This window comes from Colobus angolensis, unplaced genomic scaffold (genome assembly GCF_000951035.1).
Source record: "Colobus angolensis palliatus isolate OR3802 unplaced genomic scaffold, Cang.pa_1.0 Scaffold4, whole genome shotgun sequence".
NCBI classification, from domain to species: Eukaryota; Metazoa; Chordata; class Mammalia; order Primates; family Cercopithecidae; genus Colobus; species Colobus angolensis.
Genome location: NW_012117376.1, coordinates 2,544,462 through 2,567,878, shown reverse-complemented (window position 1 = coordinate 2,567,878; position 23,417 = coordinate 2,544,462). Strand labels below are relative to the sequence as shown.

Sequence of the window (23,417 nt, the reverse complement as noted above, 5' to 3'; positions counted from 1 at the left end):
GGAAGGGGGCAGAAAACCTTCCACACCAGCTATACAATGATCGAGAAACTGTCACTCAAAGAGGCACCCTATCACAGACAAGTTTTTATTATCCTGCATAGAGAACCCAGGAAATATAAAAACATGTCCAGAAGGAACCCCCTCCGACTGGCCCCCTCCCTCCCAGGGTGAGCTCAGACCAGGGTAATGGGGGCTTGCAGGCCACCTCTGTCCAGTGAACAAGTTCCATATAAAAATAGATCTGTAGAGGGTTCCCAGAGAGCCATCGCCCCGCATCACACCTGTGCAGGGCTGAGGCCTGGGACCCATCAGGATTCTGGGACCTCACTCCTCAGTGGAAGGGAGATCTACCCTGGACACCGAAGTCCTGCCAACACAGCCAGGGGCCCTTCTGCAGGAACAGCTGGGGTAGTGGGAGGAGACGTTTCCCTGCAGAGAATGACTGATGTAGCTGGAGATGGGGATGAGGCTCCATCCACCCAAGAAGGGATGCTGGTCCAGGCTTCCTAGGAGGGGTGGGGAAGGCGGATCCTGGAGGGCACCTGGCCGGGGGCTCCCCCAACCCTGACAAAGGTGGTAGCAACATCTTGGTCTCCTCAGTACCCCCAGAGTCACTGAGCTGGGGCAGGTGCTCAGGAGACGGGAGGCAGGGGGCTGGAGGATATTCCAAGAGCAGAGGAGCTGCTGCTGGCAGGGTGAGGCCAAAGGCACCACTGTGAGTCATTGTCCCCCACCTCGGGGTGCTCTGCAAAGATGCACTGCACCTTCCGCCTCTGGGCTCTTTCTCATGCTAGCCTCTCTGCATGGACTCCTCTTGTCTGAGGCCTGTCATCTTGCCTGCCGAACACTCCACTCACCCCAAGGAAAGAACCTTCCCTTTCCCACCTGCAAGGCCCTGTTCAACTTACATCTCAACTTCACACTTCAAGAGAGTGGCTATCTCCCCCTCCAGCCCACCCACCCACTGACCCAGAGGGCTCCGGGCACTGGTGGATGGTGCCCCGGAACTACTTCTTGGTACCTGAGCTCTTCTCCTGGTCTAGTCTGAGCCCCCCAAGGGCAGGCTGTGTGTCTTTTTCATCTCTTTTCTCTACCCCTTGTCTTCTCCTTCCCGCCCCATCCCACCCCACCCCCACACAGCCAAGCACAGCAGACAAGTGTCAGGGGTGGCCTGAACAAACTCAGCCCCTGTGGCCCTGCCAAGATCCAGCTGCCTTCCTGCTATCCTACAAAATCCCTGGCATCCTGGGCCCCACCATTCCCGGGGGCCCTTGTGGATAAGGAACTCCATGGTGGGCTCAGCACAACCACTCCTGCCAGGACTCCATGAAGTCACAGCAGGGAAGGGCTCCAAGGAAGGCTGGCTAGTGCCCAAGGCACAGAGCTGGCTGGAGGGGGTCACCTCTAGAGTCCCCACGGGCTGTACAGGGAAGTGAGGTGCCATATGGCAAGACCAAGGACTCTCTCTCCAGAGCCAGCCTCATCTCTGAATTGGGTTCTGACCCCAGCTCTGACCCTGAGTCCTCACCTGGCCTCAGTTTCCCCCATCTGTACACTGGGGGTGAGACCAGCCTGTTTGAGAGAGAGGACCCATCTCTGAGTCTCCTCTTCACCCTCCCCAAGGCTGGAGAGAAAAGCTCTTGGGTCCCTGGGGAGATGACATGGCCCTTTATGCTTTTCCCAGAGGTCCTGGCCACTGAGTTCATAAAGCAATGCACACGAGGGCCTCGTGGGGCCCCAGGGAGCACCAGGGTCTCACATGACCCAGCCTGGTCAGGATTCTTGGCCTCACCCTGAACTGTCAGCCCAAGGCAGGGGGACACAGAAACCAGCTCCTGAGTCTAGGGCTCTTGGGCGTCAGCCCCTGAGCTCAGCACCATCTTTGCCTGCCTGCGCCTTGGCCAGTGTCCAGTCAGCCCCTGCCAAGGCACAGGGAGCTGAGGACGATGCGTCTCTGGCACAGCCCCCGAGGCCTGAGCCACCAGGCAGCTGCAGTCACTGCCAGGTGGAACAGGAGACCCCTGGGACCCATGCTGTCTGACCGGTCAATGGGTCTGTGGGAAAAGGGAACACCCCACAGGGTAGGCCCCAGCCCCCAGTGGGTATGAATGGCAGTAGGGCCTGAGCCAGGACAATCTCAACCCACTGTCTTCCCTCCAATCCCTGCCCCAGCTCTTCTCTGAGACCCCAAATTTCCTCCTGCTGTTATCTCAGGGGTCCTCTCTAGGGACTTGAACCTCTTTTCAGGGGCACTGAGTTAGCGAAGGCGTTCAGCCTGGTGAAAATGGGAGGGGCAGGCAGTGAAAGCGGGGAAGCTGGGGCCCCAAACCAGATCTGGGCCCAAGTGGAGGAAGAGAGTGCTCCCTCCCACACTGCTGGAGCACAGCTTGCCACGGTCCTTGGGCAGGGCTGGGGGTCTGGACCCCCACCAGAGTCCTGCCTTGAAGAGTGGGGTCCACTCACACCTGTACCCCCTGGCCCTGCAGCTGGAGCACTCGTGCCTGCAGGGCGCCGATCCCGCTGAGGAGGGCCTCTCGATGTTCAGCTGAAGAGATGCCCAGGCTCACCAGGTCCCTGAAACAAAGGCTGGTCACACTCAGCTGGCTTGACCCCAACTTCTGCTCCTCCCATGAAGGCCCTCCACTCTCCCTCTGCTTCTCTGGACAGGTTGGGACTTCCCAATATAGGCAGGGGCAGGGCCCCTGGTATCCCCTAGCCCCGGCCTTGACCTTGGTGCCTTGGACTCACTGGGCGGTCATCTCGGCCACGGCCTCCAGGCTCCTGTAGCCAGCAGCTGCGAAGCTGTCCTTGTAGCGGCACAGGTCCAGGGCCTCCAGCCACGCGCCCACAGAGCCAAAGGAGGGGAAGGTGGAGAAGGCACGGTCTGCTAGTGGGGTGGGAGGCCTGCGGGTCAGAGGAGCTGTGCTCAACCGACAGCTGGGATCTGGGCCCAAACCTGGTGGTCTCCCGGGGAGAGGCCAGCTGAGGATGAACAGGAGAAGGGGAGGGTAACCGGGCCCCGGGGCTGGACCCAGCTCACATGAGCACCGTGCTTTCCTGAAGAGGCGAGGGCTTCAGGTTCTTCAGGCAGGTGGAGGCAGAGCCAGCTAAAGCTATTGGAGTATCCAGAACAGTCTGGGGTAGGACATGCCTAGGACTGGTTGGTGACTCATATTTGGAACAACGAATATTAATTTCACATATTTGATTCATTGGAACTACAAATGTGTTAGGGCTATTACCACATTCATTTCTCCAGTCAGAGGTCATTGTACCCAGGGATGTAGGCAAAATCCAGGAGAAGCAGAAGTGACCAGGAGGATGTGCAGTGAGGTGGGCCTGGGCAGGCAGGAGGGCTACAGCCCTCTGAGGCAATGGAGTGAGCAATCGCTCCTGGACAGGTTGGGGGGTGGAGGTGGTGGGTTTGCACGTGAGACATGCAGGAAGACCCTCCATGGACAGGTGAGAGGCTGGCTGTCCCATGTGGGAACATACCTGGGACAGGTAGTCGGGGCACACTTGGGGGGCTCTGGGTCCTGCACCATCTTGTTCAGGATGCTGTGGATCTGGGAGAACCTGGGCCGCTCACCTGGGTCCTTCTGCCAGCAGTCCAGCATTAGTCGGTGCAGTGGGGTAGGACAGTTCCTGGGAGGTGGCAGCCGGAAGCCATCCTCCACAGCCTTGATCACCTGGGCGACGGGGATGGGGAGCAGAGAGGAGGCTCTGGGTTTCCCCAGGACACAGTGCGCGCACACACACACGCACAGACACACACACGCGCACAAACACGCATGCACACACACAGGCACGTGCGCACGCGCGCGCACACGCACGCACACACACACACACACACACACAAGGAAGACTCAGGCAGTGGCCAGGCAGAACCAGAAGCAAGCAGACGGAGAAGACAGGCCTGGGGCTGGAAGGCTGAGGGCCAATGGGCAGAGGTCAGGGAGCTGGGGCCTAAGGTGAGAGGGAGAGAAGGCGTGGAGCTGGAGTCACCAGTTACTCACGTCTTGGCCAGACATGTCCCAGTAAGGCCGCTCCCCAAAGGCCATCACCTCCCACATGACGATGCCAAAACTCCATACATCACTGGCGGAGCTGAAGTGGCCAAACTGAAGCGTCTCAGGGGCGGCCCACAGCGCCGGGCTCCGGCCACTCTGTAGGAGCAGGCAGGTCAGGGGCAAGGAGGAACTGGGTGACACACAGGTTTCCCCACCCGACTGGGCCCTAGATCCAGCCCTGAGTGTCATCCTCCCAAGCAACCCCCAACTCCAGCTTCATATCTGGGAAAGACACAAAAGCTGACCTCAAGGTGGGGTCCACTCGCATTTATGCCAAGACCAGCTGGGTGGAGGGGCAGGGAAGGGAATGGAAGTGGGGAGCTAGGGGTTCCAGCGCAGCTTGGCGGGAATCAGAAGGCGCAGACAGGCTTGGCTGGGGGCACCCTCACCATAGTGGTGTAGACAGCCTCTGCTCGGTCCCGGGGGCCCCGCCCGAAGCCAGAGATCTTGCAGACAAGGTCGCTGCTGACCAGCACACGGCGAGCTGCTAGGCCCCGGTGAACGTAGCCCATCTCTGACAGATACTTCATGGCTGATGCCAGCCCAGGCAGCAACCCCATCAGTTGCCCAGCCACCAGCTGCCCCTCGTGCCGCTGTGGAGGGAGGAGACTGAGGCCAGGGCTGTGGGCTTGGATCCCCTGGTGTTGTGTGATGCCAGGGCAGTCACCTAGCTCTCGCCAGGCTTTAGTTCACCCTGTGACCACAGGTCAGCCCGGCCAGTGGGGATGATGCCAATTCCAAGCCCTACCAAAGAGAAAAGTGAGGGACCCCTGCCCGCTTTACAGAATAAAGTGGTCATTGGCAGCCCCAGGGCCACTCACCCTGAGGAAGCCGTCCAGGGCCCCATGGTTCATGTACTCGGTGACAATCATCAAGGTGCTTCCTGTGCCCAAGGATGGGAACACACATGCTAAGTTGCCTACTCCACCCCGTGCACACACAAGTTTCCCCCCCGGTGCCCCAGACCGGGCCTCGAGAACCAGAACCAGCACCAAGCTCCCTAATCTCGCCATCCTCCTGCCCAGCTCAGGGTCCACTATGCCAAGGAACAAAAGAGGAGACATCTTAGGTGGACAAAGGCCAAGGTCATGAGCTGCAACAAGCTTGCTAAGAAAGATCAGTCTTTCTAGGAGTGATATTCTAGGGGGTCAGAATATCACTGAAAGGTCAGAAAGGTCATTCTGGCCGGGCGTGGTGGCTCACGCCTGTAATCCCAGCACTTTGGGAGGCCGAGGCAGGTGGATCACAAGGTCAGGAGATCGAGACCATCCTGGCTAACACAGTGAAACCCCATCTCTACTAAAAATACAAAAAAAAAAAAAAATTAGCCGGGCGTGGTGGCGGGCGCCTGTAGTCCCAGCTACTCGGGAAGCCGAGGCAGGAGAATGGTGTGAACCCGGGAGGCAGAGCTTGCAGTGAGCCAAGATCACGCCACTGCACTCCAGCCTGGGCGACAGAGCAACACTCTGTCTCAAAAAAAAAAAAAGAAAGAAAGAAAGAAAAAAAAGAAAGGTCATTCTGAGCCAGAGTTGGCCACTCTAGGAGAAGGGCCACCCTGAGTCAGTGAAAGCTGAGGTCCCTGGCTGAAGCTACCTCCCATAGTTGAGGGAAGGACCTGGAGGGGCAGGGCACCCCAAACTCCTACCCCATCATTTCCACCCACCATATTCGTGGGCTGGGCAGCAGCAAGGGAGCACCGGGCCCTACCTCGGGTGACAACACCCTCCAGCCGCACGATGTGGCTATGGTCAAACTGGCCCAGAGTGAGGGCCTCGGCCAGGAAGCTGAGCCTCTGTGAGTCGGAGGCGCTGTCCCTCAGCGTGTGCACGGCTACGGGCAGCTCCTGGCGACCGGGGAGCTGCAGACAGCCACAGCACAGCTCCCCAAACCGCCCTGTGGGGAAACAGCACATCAGATACTGCCAGAGGCCACTGCCCTGGCTGAGCTGAACAGGCTGAGCCAAGGAGAAAGTGACTCTGACCAGCCTGGCCAACATAGCGAAACCCCGTCTCTACTGAAAATACAAAAATTAACCAGGCATGGTGGCACATGCCTGTAATCCCAGCTACTTGAGAAGCTAAGGCAGGAAAATCACTTGAACCCAGGAGTCGGAGGTTGCAGTGAGCTGAGATTGTGCCATTGCACTTCAGACTGGTTGACAGAGCAAGACTTGGTCTCAAAAAAAAAAAAAAGTGACTCCAGATCATGGACTGTTTCCTGTTTAAATCCTGGTAAACTAAGCACAAGCAGTGTGACCTAGAATTCCATCTCGTTCCCTTTCTTGGCCAGTCTCCTCTGTGAAATGGGGATTCCTCCCTGCCTTCCTCAGTGGGGGGAAGTTTCCAAGTCTTAAAGAAAGGACGGACCACATGCCAGAGTGCCAATGGCCATCAAACTCCATGTGACCCAGGATGGATGACAATGACATCTATTCTTCCAACCCGCTCCTTTCTGGCTTCTGTCTGGAGACAGCGTCAGGGGATAATGTAAGGTTCCCAGCGAAAGCAGCTGCCGTCTCTGAGCACAGAAGGTTGAGGATTTGTAGTCAAGAAGAAAGGCTAGCAGGAGACTGGCGCTTAGAGAGCAAGAGCCGACAGCCAGGCCCTGTGAGGAGTGCTGGGAGGTCCTCACATTAGCCCCCAGAAGGCAGATATCATGCCCATTTCACAGATGAGAAACTGAGGCTCTGAGCAAAAGAGGGCCATGCCCCTGATCATGCAGCGGGTCAGTGGGAGGGCCAGGACTAGAACTCCATTATGTCTGGCCCCCAAGTTTGCAAAGGCCCCTCCCCACGGCCCCATAAAGGCCTGGGACTAAACTGCCAGTGGTAGTGTGCAGAGGTCTGACCTTGAGGACCAGGAGAGGGTCACAGAGCCCTCTGCCATCCTCTTCCCTATAATCAGGCAAGCCAGGGACTTTCTGGGTGGAGGGTGGCTTGGTGTGGAGGCAGGGTTTCCAGACACGAGCAGGGACTTGGGTGGAGGTGGACCTCAGGATAGCGGTGTGGACAGAGTAGGGGTGGGGCCTGTAGAGAGGGTGGGGCTTCCAGATGGGGACAAGTCTTCCTGGGCGCCCAACTTGCCTGCTCCAAGCCTCCTCTCCAGCGTGACGCTTTTCGCATCCAGTTCCTTGGCGAACAGATGCACAGCCTGCAGTGGGTCCCCACAGCTCTGGGGGTCCAGGAATGTGCGACGTGTTGGGACTTTGACTGGGAGAGAAAGAGATGAACCTAAGGAACGGGGCCTCCGCCACTGGGGTGGACAAGCGCACTCATGCAGTGGAGCAAGGCAGAGGGCTGAGGAGTGAGGCAAGGTGGAGCCCGCCCCTCCCCAGCCAGGCCCGGCCAACTCACAGTGGAAATACAGCTCCTCTTCATCATGGGCGTCCCCTCCTCCTTTACCATAGCTGCAGGGCCTGGCAGGGAGTTCAGGGTCATTCTTTCAGCCAGGCCACCCCAGCCCTTCCCACTGTGGAGCACTGAGGGCAGCACCCTTTGTCCTTTCAAAAGACAAGGCCTGTGCCCTGGGGGAGGGACCTTCCTGTCCAGCTGGTTTAAAAGTTTCTCTGTGGTTTGACAACCTCCCCATGGCACAGATACAACTGTAGCCATAGACCACCACCATCCCTAGCTACTTTCACACGGTGAAAATTATTGCAACTCCAGAGGCACCCAATCCACACCCTGACTGCAGGCCCCCAGCTGACCCCAACCTGTGGTTTTATGAAAGTGTGAATGAGGCAAGCAGACCCAGCACTCAGGGGCAGCTTCTGGCCTGGTCAGGAAAACAAACACGGAGAGTTAGCCACAAGCCCACTCATCAGTGCTGGCAAAGGAGAAGGGCGGTGTACTGTGGGGACATGGGACAGACAGCCCTGACCTGATCCGAGCTCATTGTGGATGGCTTCCTGAGACAGAGGCAGCCACAGGCCAAAGGACTGCATCACAGTCAACAAAGCCACAGGTTGGCACTTGGAGCCCCCAGGAGCAAGGCCTTGCTGGCCAAGATAAAGACTTCAGCTTTTATTCTGGGAGCAGAGGAGAGCCCCTGTGGAGTTTAAGCAAAGGAGTGCAATGATTTGATTTCTGCTTCAGAAAGAGTTCCAGTTGCAGAGTGGAAGCTGCCGCGGGTGTCACCACAGGAGAGGAGCTGGCAGTGCTTCCAGCTATGGGGTCAACATGGGCATGGAGAGAGGCAGAGGACTCGAGTGACATGAAGGTGACAGGGGCCACAGGGCTGAGAGGTTGCTGGATGGCAGAAAGGAACAGGGAGAAGTTGCTCACAGAGTTTATGGTGGTGCCATTTACTGTGATGAGGAGACAAAAAGTTCATATTTAGACATCTGAGTTTGCAGGCCTAGGGGATAAGCAGGGAAGATAAGAAGGGAGTTCAACGTGTGTGTATCTGGAACTTGGAAGAGAGGCCTGCTCTGCAGATACAAATCAGGAGCAATGAGCATGGCCCAGGGAGAGGATGGAGTCTAAGAAGAGGGACTAGGAACAAGTCTGAGAAACCCCAACATCCAGGCTAGAGGAAGGAAGCATCAAGGACAGTACAAAAGAACCACCAGAGGAACAGAAGGAGAGCAGAGGGAAACTCGGGCAGGGTATCACGGAGACCAAGGACAGAGAAAGTAGAGGGGGTGGTAGAGAGAAATCACATAAAGGTACAAGGAGGAGAGACCAAAGGAGGAGTTTCCAAAGTTTTCACGACAGAGATGATCACATACAGATATAGATGGGAAGGAGGAGCAAGGCTGTCACACAGCGGGAAGCAGCCACCGAAGGGTGTTGACAGCCTGGGCTCAGAACCTGACTGCACGGACCTGCTTCCCAGCTCCTCCACTCGGTATCTGTGGGACTGGGTGGCTCCGCTTTCTCTTTAATAAAATCAAGATAAAGATAGGCCTGCCAGACAGCAGCATGTCAGACAGCTTACCAAGCCTCCACACATGTTCACTGTTATGGGGGGAGAGGGGGACATTAGGAGTAATAGTGGGCTCCCAAGATGGCAAAAGGGTGGGGTTCAGTCATAGCTGGAAGGACTGATCCTGGCTGGGAGGATCACCTCCTCTAGAGAAAAGGGGGTGAGGATGGGTGCAGAAGCAGGCAGGTTTGTAGGTTTGGTGGTAAGTAGCCCAGGGGCCAGTGAGGAGGCTAAAGAACAGGTGCGACAGGTGTGGCCAAGACAGTAAGCTGCAAAGATAGGGAATCTGCAGGCCAAGAGGGGTACTGGATTAAGTATTGGGGTGAGGCCAGGCATGGTAGCTCATGCCTGTAATCCCAGCACTTTCAGAGGCTGAGGTGGGTGGATCACCTGAGGTTAGGAGTTCGAGACCAGCCTGGCCAAAATGACGAAACCCCATCTCTACTAAAAATACAAAAAAAAATTAGCTGGATATGGTGGCACAGGCCTGTAGTCCCAGTTACTCAGGAGGCTGAGGCAAAAGAATCACTTAAACTGGGGAAGCAGAGGCTGCAGTGAGCTGAGATCGTGCCACTGCACCCCAGCCTGGGTGACAAGAGCAGGGCTCCATCTCAAAAAAAAAAAAGTAACGAGGCGAAGCATTCCAGGGGGATGGCCAGGAGGAACAGAAGAGATAATTATTGGGAATGAGAAGTCAAAGAACTGAGGGGCAAGGGATGGGACAGGCTGTCTGGCAGCTACTGAAGTCACCCAGGGTGGTGACAGGATTTCCACGAATGAGGAGCAACATCCAGGAAAGATGGGTGGAAATGAAGTGGGGAAGGTTGAGTGGATGGAGGAGCAAAAGAGGGTGCATGGTGCGGAGAGGAGAGAGGCTTCCACTGGACCACATGGCCTGGTGAGAAGTGGGCAAGCCAGGGTGGACTGGAGAGGAGGGAAACTGGAGGTGAGGGACCACGGCGCAGAGCAGGTTCTACACACAAGACGGTGTGAGAGGTGTTGCAGAGAACCCGCCAGGCTGGGACACGCATGCTGGCAGAGAACGCCTCTCTACCCCTCCACACTAAACCAGGCTCACTCTCCCCATTTCGGTGCAGCTGGATTTGGAATCCCGCAATGGCTTGCTCCGCCTCTGTAGCGCACCTGTCCCCAGGGTACTCCTCTCCTGCAGAGCCTCTGCCCGGAAGAGGGGCTCTTGGCTTGCTCATCTCCCTCCTCCTTCTGCCTCTCAGAGCCCCTCAGTGCAAAGCCAGGATAAGATGCTCTTGGCATCTGTCCATCCCTGCTTTTTCTTTTTTTCTTTTTCTTTTTTTTTTTTGAGATGGAGTCTTGCTCTGTCGCCAAGGCTGCAGTGCAGTGGCCGGATCTCAGCTCACTGCAAGCTCCGCCTCCCAGGTTTACGCCATTCTCCTGCCTCAGCCTCCCAAGTAGCTGGGACTACAGGCGCCCACCATCTCGCCTGGCTAGTTTTTTATATTTTCAGTAGAGACGGGGTTTCCCTGTGTTAGCCAGGATGGTCTCGATCTGCTGACCTTGTGATCCGCCCATCTCGGCCTCCCAAAGTGCTGGGATTACAGGCTTGAGCCACCGCGCCCAGCCCATCCCTGCTTTTTCAACAGGTCCAGCACATGGACCTTCATGCTCCATGAGCAAGGAGCTCCCTACTCTTGTCCTGCCCTCCTGATTTGCCTGGCCCAGGCAGAGTTGGCTTCTAGACTAGCGAGAAGCATTCTCTCCCACTCAGTCACTTTCAGTGCCTCATTCAAGGCCAAGCAAATAGCCAGTACCAAATGAATGCCCATTGTCCTTCCAGCTGTCAGGCAGTTTCAGGATGCTGAGATGTGGCTCCCTGGCCCGCCCACCTCTCTCCTCTGCTTTCCCACTCCAGCCCATCTCATGCAGAATTTCCAACCTCTCTGGTCTGCTGATCTCAGCGAAGCCTGGGACCCATCTGGGCGACTCTGCCTACAGCAGAGTGTAGCCCTGGGGAGAAGGGGAGGATACATGCCAGGAGGCCTCTGCTGCCCGCAAAAGGACTAGAATCTTCTCTGAACCAGGTTCAAGCTCTATGTCTTTCCCCTTCCTCCTATCCCCTTTCTCTGCTCACCCTCCTGCAGGCTTCTTTCCGCTAGGGGTGGGAGGTTTCTGCTTTATGAATTGCCCTCCCTGTCCTGCCCCTCCCACACACATACATACACAAGATTTCTGTCTTTTCTCCCTTTTCCTGTGTTCAAGGGCCTCAAGAGGCCTGGGGGCAGCGGCTGGGGGCCTCTGAGCACCTCCGGAGAATCCTAATCACACTGGAGCAGCCGGAGCTTGATTCCTTCCTCAGCGATGCCTTCTGACATTTAATGAGTTAAGGCGCTAAATCCCCTTCATCCCAGAGCGGCTGAGCTAGCTGCAGTGCTGGCTGCCGCATGAACAGTGAGTGGGGGAGGGGCCAGAACGATGCACACCTATATCTGTACAGCAGTGTGCTTGCGGGTGCAAATCTGCCTGTGTGCAAAGCGGGCAGAGATACCTGTAAACACACATTATTGTGCACGGGACATGACACACCAGGGGTCACCTAGGCTGGGGCCAGCCACCTACCTCCTCCAAATGGCCAGCACACTCATCACGGAGCCCAGGACGAGGAGGGCCGAGATGGTCACTACGGTGACGACAACGGCGGGGCTCTGGTCCCTGGACCCTGAGGCAGCTGGGAGGAAAATCACGAGGTTGAGGCGGGCAGAGGACCAGGCTCCTAGGCAAGCCCCAAGGCAGACTCCTGTCCTCACCCTGTAGCAGGATTCCCACAGCACCTCTGCACTTGGCACTGTCTCCCAGCCACAGAGGCGCCAAGGCAGTTCCACTGACCACAGTGGCACCTGGAGTCCCAAGAGCTTCCTCTACTCTCAGGGCAGGACACCTCCACGGCAGCCCAGCTCCTGCTCAGAGAGACAGGCAGGAGTCCAGATAGGCAGGGCCAGGCCTCTCTCTATGCCTTTCAGATGAGCAGTGAGAGATTCAAAGTCGCTCTGCAGGAAGAATGGCCTCTGCTCTGATCTCCCTACCCCCAATCCAGACCATCCACCAACAATAATAAAAAGGGCTAATGGTAACTGCACCTTACTCCATTCAAGACACTGGGCCATTTGCCTTCACTATACTGCCTTGTTTCATCATCACAATAATCCAGGAAGGTATTACCATCTCCATCTTACAGCTGAGGAAACTAAGGTTGAGAAATTACATAATTTGCCCAAGATCACATGGCTAAAAAGTGGTGAACCTAAGATTTGAGCATGACTCCAAAAGTCTCTGCCTGATTCCAAAGTTTCTGCTTTGAACTATTTCCCCAAGAGAGCAGCCCAGAGGACCCTCGCTCTCAGCCCTATTCATCAATCTATCCAATCGACCCATCTATCCATCCAACCTATGTGCCCAGTTTGCATTAGTACTGAGGAGACAGCGATGAATCTGGAGGGGTGCATGGGCCTATGGGTGAGATAGAAACAAAAATCTTAACTGTAGGATGAAAAAGAAACAGAAATGAGCAGAGCTGAGCAGAGGCACAAAAATTTCTTCCTAAAGTCAATGAGAAAGGCTTCACAAAAAAAGGTGCCATCTGAACCGGACCTGCAGACTGGAAGGAGTTTTGATGGTGTCTTGATGCACACACTGGGTCTGAAAATGGCAAGTCATCCCATGTGTCTGGGAAACAGACTGCACGAAGGCGGAGAGTGGCAAATAGGAAGCTGGAGGGTGGGAAGATGGAGGGAACTGGGGGAGCCAGAACCTGGAGGGCCTTGAATGCTAAGCTAAGGAGTAACAACTTTCTCCTGTGGGCAACAGGGAGCAGTGGAGAGAGTTCCTGCCCAAGAAGAAAAGGAATGAGGGTGTCTGCTGAGGTGGGAGTGAGGATGGAGAGGAGGTGCTTGAGAGAGGTGAAGGTTTGGCGTAACTATTAGGAATGGGAAAAGTATTAAGTGGCCCTGAAGACTGAACTGAGATTGGAAAGTACACCTCTGTAGGCAGCTTCTGCGTGGGACATGGGGAGGAGAAAGGTCCAAGTCTGGGGACTAGCAGGTGGACGCAGCAAGACGCCCAGGGAATGAGGGCTGGCAGAGTTAGGGGGTATTTCTGATGAGCTCATCTGCAGGGGCTGAGTAGAGATGCGTGTGGGGCCCGGAGGAGCCAAAAGCCTTGAAGATGAGGTAGGATCCAGTGAGCTGTCTTTCGGATGTCACAGAGCATGTGAGGAACAGAAGAGGAGACTTAGAGACCAAAAATGCTAGAGTCTAAGAGGGTATTTCAGAGCCCAGGGTTCCAGAGGTAAAGAGGGCCCAAGGGTCTGGGCAGGGACAGAGGGGAACAGAGTTGCCAAGAACTGTTTGAGATGAGGCATCCATGTGGACACAGAAATGGAGAAAGATGCTAGCAGTGGGCAGCCTCTGGGATGGCATCCCTACCTCCTGGTATCCATTCCCCGTGAGTGCAGGCTGGACTCACTTCTAATGAACAGAATATGGCAAGAGTATTGGGGTGTCATTTCCAAGATGAGTGAACAAGACGAATGGCTTCTGTCTTGGGTGTCCTCTCCCTGGCTCACAGTCTCTGGAAGAACCTAGCGGTTGTGGTGAGCAGCCCTAAGGAGAGGCCCACAGGGCAAGGAACAGCGTGCCTCAGCAGCAACCAGCAAGACCCCGAGCAGGAGGTGAACTCTCCCCCAGCTAAGCTCCGAGATGAGGACAACTTGACGGCAGCCTTGGAAGAGACCCTAAGTCACTGGCACCTAGCTGAGAGGCACCTATATTACCCATTCATGGAAAAATAAGATTGTAAATATTTGTTGTTTTCACCTGCTAGATGTTGCAGCAACTTGTTAACAGCAACAGGTAACTAGCACAGTGGTGACGCATAAATGTTCACCAAGACCTTGATTTGGGGCCGGGCATGGTGGCTCACACCTTTAATCCTAACACTTTGGGAGGTCAAGACAGGAGAAATGCATTGAGCCCAGGAGTTCGAGACCAGCCTGGGCAACCTAGTGAGACCCCCCAACAAAGTAAAAATATTAGCTGGGCATGGTGGCGAGCGCCTGTGGTCTCAGCTACTTGGGAAGCTGAGGTGGGAGGATCACTTAAGCCTGGAAAGTTGAGGCTGCAGTGAGCTGTGATTGTGCCACTGCACTCCAGCCTGGGTGACACAGTAAGACCCTATCTCAAACAAACAAACAAACAAAAATCTCAGTTTGGAGACATAGCTCATGGGAAACCACACTCTGCAGATTAGGAGAACCATAGCCACGGCCACAGGAAGGGGGGCTGGGGATCTCAGCAGTCCCTACCAACTGAGAGGTACCCAATGAATGGAGACCATCAGCCCTTCTCCACTGACAGCCCCCAGCTCCTGCCCCCCACATGCCCACTCCAGAAAAACCTGCCTGCCTTTGTTCAGATGGCTTCCTCTCCCCAAAATGCCTCCCTGCCCATCTGTACACATTCAAATATTCCCCAGCTTTAATCTCCTCTTTCCAGCACCTGGCGGAGGTCTAACACTTTTTGCATTCAGGCAAGAAGTGTGGTCTTCCTTCCCAGAACTCAGACCCCTTCAACGTTTTATCTTCACCTTGCTTTGGGCTCAGAGCTCTTCCTATCTTGGATTAGAGTCATGTAGCAGGTTGGAAAGAATTATTATCTTGACAGCTGGTGCCAGAATGCCTCTTAGGGGGAACTGCCTTTGTTCAGGAAAATATTTTCATGAGCTGCTCAGGGTAGATAGAGGTGAGATCCTGAGGGCCAGGTTAGCAGCAGGCAAAGCAACAAGACAGCTAAACTGCTCTGCACACATCAGGGAATTGGGGAGTGGGTGGGGAGAAGAGGAACCGGGGAGGGAAGTAAAGGAGGAGGGAGGAAAGCACAATATTGTGGAGAAGCCAGAGAGAGATGTTTTCAGATGAGGATATTCAATGTCCAGTTTTTGTTTGGTTTTGGTAACAGCTTTATTGAGATATCATTCACATAACATGTGATTTACCCACTTAAGGTATGCAATTCTTCTTCTTCTTTTTCTTTTTTTGAGACAGAGTCTCACTCTGTGACCCTAGGCTGGAGTGCAGTGGCACAATCTTGGCTTGCTGCAACCTCTGCCTCGCGGTTTTAAGCGATTCTCATGCCTCAGCCTCCCAAGTAGCTGGGATTATAGGTGCCCACCACCGTGCCCAGCTAATTTTTGTATTTCTAGTAGAGACAGGGTTTCACCCTGTTGGCCAGGCTGGTGTCGAACCCCTGACCTCAGGTGATCCACCTGCTTTGGCTTCCCAAAGTGCTGGGATTACAAGCGTGAGTCACCGCGCCCGGTTGCAATCCTTATTTGTTGTTTTTATCACAGCAATGCAACCCCTTCATGTCCATCAACCTTCAGTGAAGTCAGCATCACGCTCTAAGGCCTAGTGGGGAAAGGGACAGCGTCCCATGTTTGGGTCTGTATCCAAACTGAGTCTCTATCCAGCTGAGACATGGGTTATAGCTGTTCACAAACCCGTCTCCTGTGAGCTCCTCCAGGACAGTTTCCCAATCTAATTCAAGTCGGTGAACAGGCATTAGTCAGTGGATTCCAAAGTCATTAATTAATTAGGCTGTAATTAAACTGTTCTGCAGGCTCCCTTAATTGCACAGATAACTCCAGATAACTCTCCCCCTCTATTCGTCTCCCTGCCTCAGCCCCGTGCAGGGTTCTCTCTGTCTAGGTCCCTATCCACTCATACACGCTACTTACCCTCCCCCGGGGTCTGCACTTCAATGCTGGGGTTAAAGCTCTGGGCCTCCCAGGATGGCCCCGGGGAAGCAGCCCGGATCTGAAAGACGTAGCGGGTAGCTGGCTTCAGGTTGGTGACAGTGACTGTGGGCGCCCCTGTCTTCACCATGGAGTAAGTCTGCTCACTCTGACCCTGGAGAGAGATCAAGAAGTGAAGCCCACCAGCGCCAGGTCCACTGTTCTAGGAGAACAAAGGGCGAACAGGAACAGGGAGGCAGGAGAAGCATCCTTAGGTGAATGTGGGCTGAGTGGGAAAACCCAACCCCAATCATCTTGGGGGTTCCCAGGGATCTTTCCCTCGGATCCTCAGCCCCTGTCTTCACCACAAGCTCCCACCCACACTCTGTGGCACTTGTAGCTGAGAATAGCCCCACCTCTGCGTAAGAGAAATTTTAGAGAAGACGCCAGATCCTCCTTCCGGGGGATGATAGGAAGAGGGCCACCAGGGCCTGTCCATCCAGGCTGAGCTGGGCCAGTGCCCTAGGCAGGCCTGGAGTCTCAAAGGACAGAATGAGAGAATGAGCCCTAACCCACAAAAGCCCCCAATGGCCCACAAGGCTTTTCCTTTCCTTGATGTCTGATTTTCACAACTGTCCTGCAAGGCTCAGAGGACAGAAAGTATTATCTTATTTCTTTGTTTCACAGATAAGGAAACCCAGCTTAGAGGGGGAGACTCCCCCAAGGCCCCAGCTGGGGCTATCACTGATGAGCGCCTACTCAGTGCCAGCTTCTACATGAGACTCTTTACCTCCTGTGAGCCTCACAATGGCCCTGTGGAGTCAGCATTTCCATCTCCTTTTTAGGTGAGTTTCACATCAAGGAAGGGGCCAGTGAGCCCTCTGAATCCCTGCAGAGCCTGTGTTTTTTGCTTAACATCATGCTGCGCCCAACTCCACCCCAACATACCTGACAATGGCATACTAGAGATGCTCCTCCCGTCGTTTCATCCCTGCCCACACCTTATTAGAGTCCCTGCCATATTCACAGCCCTGGAAGGTTACTCTCCCCGCTGATATTCTGTGGCTCCAGCTTTTTGGCCATAGCATTCAGGAATTGGGACGAACTTTGACCCAAGCTGGGCCAATCAGAATCTCTCTTCCAGGCATCTCAACAATCCATTGAAAAACAGAGAAGCAGTGGCTTCAGGACCTCCAAGGTAGGGCAGGCTAGGGGCAGGGAGGAGGAAGGAGCAAGGCTGCCCACCTGGGCATTGGCAATGTGCTGCAAGCAAGCCCCTCTGCAACGTGGGCTGGACTGGTGTGCAGAGAAAGGTTGAGATGAGAAGCACCGTGGCTCCAGAGGGGAGCTGCCGGACACCTGCCCAGGTCTAGTGGCCCAGCAAGGCTTCTGCTCAGCAGGCTCCATGAGAGTGCCCTGAAGCCTTTCAAATATAGCACTTTTATACTTGATACTTGTTCCTTTTTTTTTTTTTTTTTTTGAGACAGAGTCTCGCTGCGTCACCCAGGCTGGAATGCAGTGTGGTGCAATCTCGGCTCACTGCAACCTCCGCCTCCCGGGTTCAAGCAGTTCTCCCTGCTTCAGCCTCTTGAATAGCTGGGATTAGCAGGGAGTAGCAGGCACCCACCACCATGCCTGGCTAATTTTTGTATTTTTAATCAAGACTGGGTTTCGCCATGTTAGCCAGGCTGGTCTCAAACTCCTGACCTCAGGTGATCCACCTGCCTTGGCCTCTCGAAGTGTTGGGATTACAGGCGTGAACCACCACACCCGGCCTTGTTCCTTCTTTTTTGTTGTATTTGGGGTTTTGGTGGGTTTTCTTGAGACAGGGTCTCACTCTGTTGCCCAGGCTGGAGTGCAGCACTGCAATCACTGCTCACTCCAGTCTTGACTTCCTAGGCTCAAGCGATCTCCCTGCTTCAGCATCCCAAGTTGCTGGGACCACAGGCGCACACCACCATACCTGGCTAATTTCTTTTTTGTAGAGGTGGGGGTCTCACTTTGTTGCCCAGGCTGGTCTTGAACTCCTGGCCTCAAGCCATCCTCCCGTCTCAGTTTCCCAAAGTGCTAGGATCACAGGTGGTAGCCACTGAGCCTGGTCCTTGCTCCTCTTTTTGAGGATTTTCATGCTCAACAGCCTGGGAGCATCCACCCACCTTAGCCTTGGGACTCTCGTCTATGCCCTGATCCTCAAAGTCCATTCAGTGAGTCCTTTCTAAGCACCTGCTTCCCAGTGTCCTTTGCTGCCATCCCTAAACATCAGCATTCCTCAAGGCTCTGTCCTGGCGACTCTTCTCAGACACATTCCCCTTCTCGTTTCTCTCCTCCAGTCCCCTGGCAGCAGCTACTGTCTCTATGCTGAGAGCCCCCAACTCCTCTCTCTCTCTCTCTCTCCAGGCCAGACCTCTCCCTTAAGCTTCAGCAAGTCTACCTGGGTGTCTCACAGGCCACCTGAATGCTAGATGAGCAAAATCAGGTTCATCAGCTTGCTCCAAGCCTGTGCTTCCACCTCAGTGCTTCTCCATCTCAGTCAGTGGTACCTCATACTCTGGGTTACCCAGGTTAGACACCCAGCAGTGACTCAGGACTTTCTCCTCCTTCTCACTCACCCCCAACACTCACAGGTCTCAATAGACTTCTAGTATTCAAAAACTATTTTCAGCAAAGGAGTCCCTCATGTCATTGAGGAGTGAGTGAAGTTCTGACACATGTAGAAGCTGAAAGAGGCTTCACTTTAGTGAATATAATTTGCACTGAGGTGAGAAACAGTTTAACGGTAGCTTGCATATCAAATTTAAAGATAATAAACTGGCCAGGTGCAGTGGCTCACGCCTGTAATCCCAGCACTTTGGGAGGCTAAAGGTCAGGAGATCGACCTCACCTGAGGTCAGGAGATCGAGACCAGCCTGATCAACATGGAGAAACCCTGTTTCTACTAAAAATACAAAACTTAGCCGGGTGTACTGGCACATGCCTGTAATCCCAGCTACTTGGGAGGCTGAGACAGGAGAATCGCTTGAACCTGGGAGACGGAGGTTGCAGTGATCCGAGATCATGCCACTGCACTCCAGCCTGGCAGTAGGAATGAAACTCGGTCTCCAAATAAATAAATAAATAAAAATAAAGATAATAAACTTATGGGGAAAAGAGCAGATTGGGATGTGACTCCATTTGTTACATCACAGCTAAACTGCAACCACAGATTGACAACGGATACAAGAGGTCAGCAAAAATCAGCACAAGTATCCTATGGGGATCAACTGGCTATATGGAGTTCACAATCAAGAGTTCTGTACATATTTTATTACCACTGTAAATGCTGTGCTACACATTTTTTATATGACTGGAATTATAATAACTCATACATTTATTGTTCTGGAAAGCTGGCTGTTAAACATCTACCAGCACACCACCACACCTAACAATGTGCTCCATGGTCAGGCATTTTTGTAAAATTAGAAATGATATGATCTTTCTGTGTCCTTTTTCTTTAAAAGGGCTCTACATATGGTACGTATAAGATTCAGCCACACAAAATCTGGGCCGGGCCCCAGAGAAAGCTCTTTGTCAACTGAAACACTAAGTGACATGGGGACAATGGAGATGGTTGGTGATGGAGATAGACCTGAGCTGAGAGAGGAAGAGCAGGAGTCCGGGGGAGGATGGGGAGACTCGAGCCTGGGGCCCCTAGGAGACGGGCGGTTATGTTTACAAAGGGAGTAATGAGGGCTTTTGCTGGGAGGACTGCCTCAAGAACCGGAAGCCCGGTGGGACAGGTGCGGAGCAGGCTCCAGGTCCCTCCCAGGCACGCACTCACCTTCTCGTAGTATCGGATCTCGTACTCCGTGCCATTGGCCCCAGGGGCTCCGGCAGGGATGGGCTCCCGCCACGACAGGGACACGCTCTGGGGTTCCACTCGGTCCCTGCGGATCTCATCCTCCTCCCAGGGCGCTGAAAGTAAGTAACGTGGGATTCTCCACCTTGCCGCACTGCACGGCAGGGCTGGGGGTGGGGGGAAGAGGGTGAGGCGTGCGTGGCTGTGGGACGGGACTACAGAGGCCGGGGGCGTGGTCTAAGGGGTTGTGGGCGGGGCTAGGGAACAGTCTGAGAGGCGTGGCCAAAGGGGAGGAGTCTGTGGGACCAGAGGAAAGAGGCCTCTCTGCCCCTACAGCCGTTTTCTTCATTGTCCCGTAGAGGAAAAGCATTAGGCCCTCTGCTGCTTGCCCACCCCTTACACCCCAGCTTCTCTCATGGTGGTTGGCTCTAATGCTCCAGGCTCTTTCTATACTTGCTGCAGCTTGGAGACATAAGAGAGCATTTAGAGGCAGAAAGACCTGCTACTTAATGATTCCAATGGTCCGACCAAGAGGTAATACACTTGGCCGGGTGCGGTGGCTCACGCCTGTAATCCCAGCACTTTGGGAGGCCAAGGCGGGTGGATCACGAGATCAGGAGATCGAGACCATCCTGGCCAACATGGTGAAACCCCGTTTCTACTAAAAATACAAAAAATTTTTAGTAGAATTTTTTTGTGTCATGGCGGGCGCCTGTAGTCCCAGCTGCTCGGGAGGCTGAGGCAGGAGAATGGCGTGAACCCGGGAGGCGGAGGTTGCAGTGAGCCGAGATCGTACCACTGCACTCCAGCCTGGGTGACAGAGCGAGACTCCATCTCAAAAAAAAAAAAAAAAAGAGGTAATACACTCAACAAACTAGAAATAGAAGGAAATTATCCCAAAAGAATAAAGGACATATATGAAAAGCCTACAGTGAGTATCATACCCAATGGTGAAAGACTGGAAGCCTTCCCTCCAACATCAGGAAAAGGGTAAGATGTCTGCTGTCATTACTTTTATTCATCATAATGCCAGAAGTTCTAGCCAGAGTAGTTAGGCAAGCAAAAGAAATAAAAGGCATCCAAACTGGAAAAGCAGCAGGAAATTTATCTCTGTTTACAGATGACATGATCTTATATGTAGAAAACCCTAAAGATTCTACACATGAAATTGTTAGGCCAGGTGTGGTGACTCGTGCCTATAATCCCAGCACTTTGGGAGGCTGAGGCAGGTGGACCACGAGGTCAAGAGATCTAGACCGGCCAGGCGGGTGGATCACTTGAGGTCAGGCCAAGGTGGGCAGATCCCTTGAGGCCAGGAGTTTGAGACCAGCCTGATCAAATGGCGAAACCCTATCTCTGCTTAAAAAATACAAAATTAGGCAGGCATGGTGGTGCACACCTGTAATCCCAGCTACTTGGGAGGCTGAGGCCAGAGAATCGCTTGAACCCAGGAGGTGGAGGTTTCAGTGAGCCGAGATTGTGCCATTGTGCTCCAGCCTGGGCAACAGAGCAAGACTTCATCTCAAAAGAATAAAATAAAATTTAGAACTAATAAACAAAATACAGCAATGTTGCAGAATACAATACCAATGCACAAAAATTTGTTGTGTTTCTATACACAAGGAACAATTCAAAAAGGAAATTAGGAAAACAATCCCACTTATAATAGCATCAAAAATAATAAAATACTTAGACATAAACTTAACCAAAGGGATGAAAGACTTTTATACAGAAAACTGTAAAATATTGCTGAAAGAAATTAAACACAAATAATTGGAAAGGCATCCTGTGTTCATGAAATAGAACATTTAATATTGTTAAAATGTCTCTACTACCAAAAGTGATCTACAGATTCAATGCAATCCTATCAAAATCCCAGGCATTTTTTTGCAGAAATACAAAAAACATCCTAAAATTCATATGGAATCTGAAAGGACCGTGAATAGTCAACACAATCATGGGAAGGAAAAATAAAACTAGGCCAGAGGCAGTGGCTCACACCTGTAATCCCAGCACTTTGAGAGGCCAAGGTAAGAGAATCACTTGAGGCCAGCAGTTCAAGACCAGGCTGGGCAACACAGTGAGACTCCATCATTTACAAAAACCAACCAACAACAAAACCTACACACACACACACAAAGGTAGAGTCCTCACATTTCGTGACCTCAAAACATATTTCAAAGCTACAGTAATCAAAACAATATGGTACAGACATATAGACCAATGAAGCAGAATACAGAGCCCAGAAATAACTCCTCTCCATGTATGGTCAAATGATCTCCCACAAGAGTACCAAGGTTATGCTATACAGAGAGGATAGTCTCTTCACCAAATGACACTGAGAAAAGTGAATATCCACCTGCAAAAGAATGAAGTTGGACCCTCACCTAATATCATATACAAAAAATGAATTCAAAGTGGATTAAAGACCTAAATGTAGGATCTGAAACGATAAAACTCCTAGAAGAAAACACAGGAGAAAGCTTCATGACACTGGATTCGGCAATGATTTCTTGGATATGACACCAAAAGCACAGGCAGCAAAAACAAAAATAGACAAATGAGACTATATCAAACCTTTGCAGGGCAAAGGCAACAATAATCAGAGTGAAGAGGCAATCTTTGAAATGGGAGAGAATGCTTGCTAATCATTTATCTAAGGGGTTAATGTCCAGAATGTATAAAGAACATCTAGAACTCAATAACAAAGACCAAATAGCTCAATTAAAAAATAGAGACAGAGGGAGTGGAGAAGGAACAAAGAAATCTATGACTGATTGTGATCAGTTAGTTGTAAACAACACTGCACTCAGACCAGCTTGAGTAGACATTTCTTCAAAAAAGATATACAGGCCGGGCAGGCGCGGTGGCTCTTGCCTGTAATCCCAGCACCTGGGGAGGCCAAGGGGGCAGATCACCTGAAGTCAAGACTTTGAGACCAGCCTGGCCAACGTAGTGAAGCCCCGTCTGTACTAAAAATACAAAAGTTAGCTGGGCGTGGTGGCATGCACCTGTAATTGCAGTTACTCGGGAGGCTGAGGCACAAGAATTGTTTGAACCTGGGAGGCGGAGTTTGCAGTGAGCTGAGATCACACCACTGCACTCCAGCCTGGGCAACAGAGTGAGACTCTGCCTCAAAAAAACACAAAACAAAAAACAAAATAAAAACATATACAAAAGGCCAAGAAGCACAGGAAAAGATGCTTAATATCATTAATCATCAGGGAAATGCAAATCAAAATCACAATGAGATATCACCTCACATCCTTTAGGATGACCACTACCAAAAATATAGAACATAACAAGTGTTGGCAAGGACATGAAAGAATTGGAACCCTTTACACCATTGTGTAGGAATGTAAATTGGTAGGAATGTAAATTGGTGCAGCTGCTATGGAAAACAATATGGAGGTTCCTCAAAAAATTATAATTACTATACGATCTAGCAATCCTGTTTCTGGGCATATATCCAAATGAACTGAAATCAGGTCTTGAAGAGATACTGCTCACCCACGTTCATTGTGGCATTATTCACAATGGCCAAGAGATGGAAGCAACTTAAATGTTCATAAGTGGATAAATGGATAAAGAAAATATGGTGTATACTCCATGGAATACTATGCAGCCATAAAAAAGTATGAGTTCATGTCCTTTGCAGGGACATGGATGAAACTGGAAACCATCAATCTAAGCAAACTATCACAAGGACAGAAAACCAAACACTGCATGTTCTCACTCATTGGTGAGAGTTGAACAATGAGAACACATGGACACAGGGCAGGGAACATCACACACTGGAGCCTGTTGGGGGGTGGGGGTGGGGGGAGG

General features: G+C 52.8%; 1 protein-coding gene across 1 annotated transcript; it reads right to left on the bottom strand.

Annotated features, from left to right (window-relative positions):
* Nucleotides 1-51: 51 nt before the first annotated feature.
* LOC105521197 (ephrin type-A receptor 10) lies at nucleotides 52-19,700 on the bottom strand. Its single transcript, XM_011955281.1, has 13 exons — nucleotides 19,572-19,700; nucleotides 15,758-15,929; nucleotides 11,588-11,696; nucleotides 7,423-7,484; nucleotides 7,153-7,278; nucleotides 5,778-5,963; nucleotides 4,892-4,953; nucleotides 4,460-4,663; nucleotides 4,017-4,166; nucleotides 3,496-3,689; nucleotides 2,749-2,904; nucleotides 2,466-2,574; nucleotides 52-93 (listed from the first exon to the last, which is right to left on the bottom strand). Exons 2-13 carry the CDS (start codon nucleotides 15,903-15,905, stop codon nucleotides 52-54), a joined length of 1,548 nt encoding a protein of 515 aa, XP_011810671.1. The 5' UTR covers nucleotides 15,906-15,929; nucleotides 19,572-19,700.
* Between the last annotated feature and the right edge of the window lie 3,717 nt (nucleotides 19,701-23,417).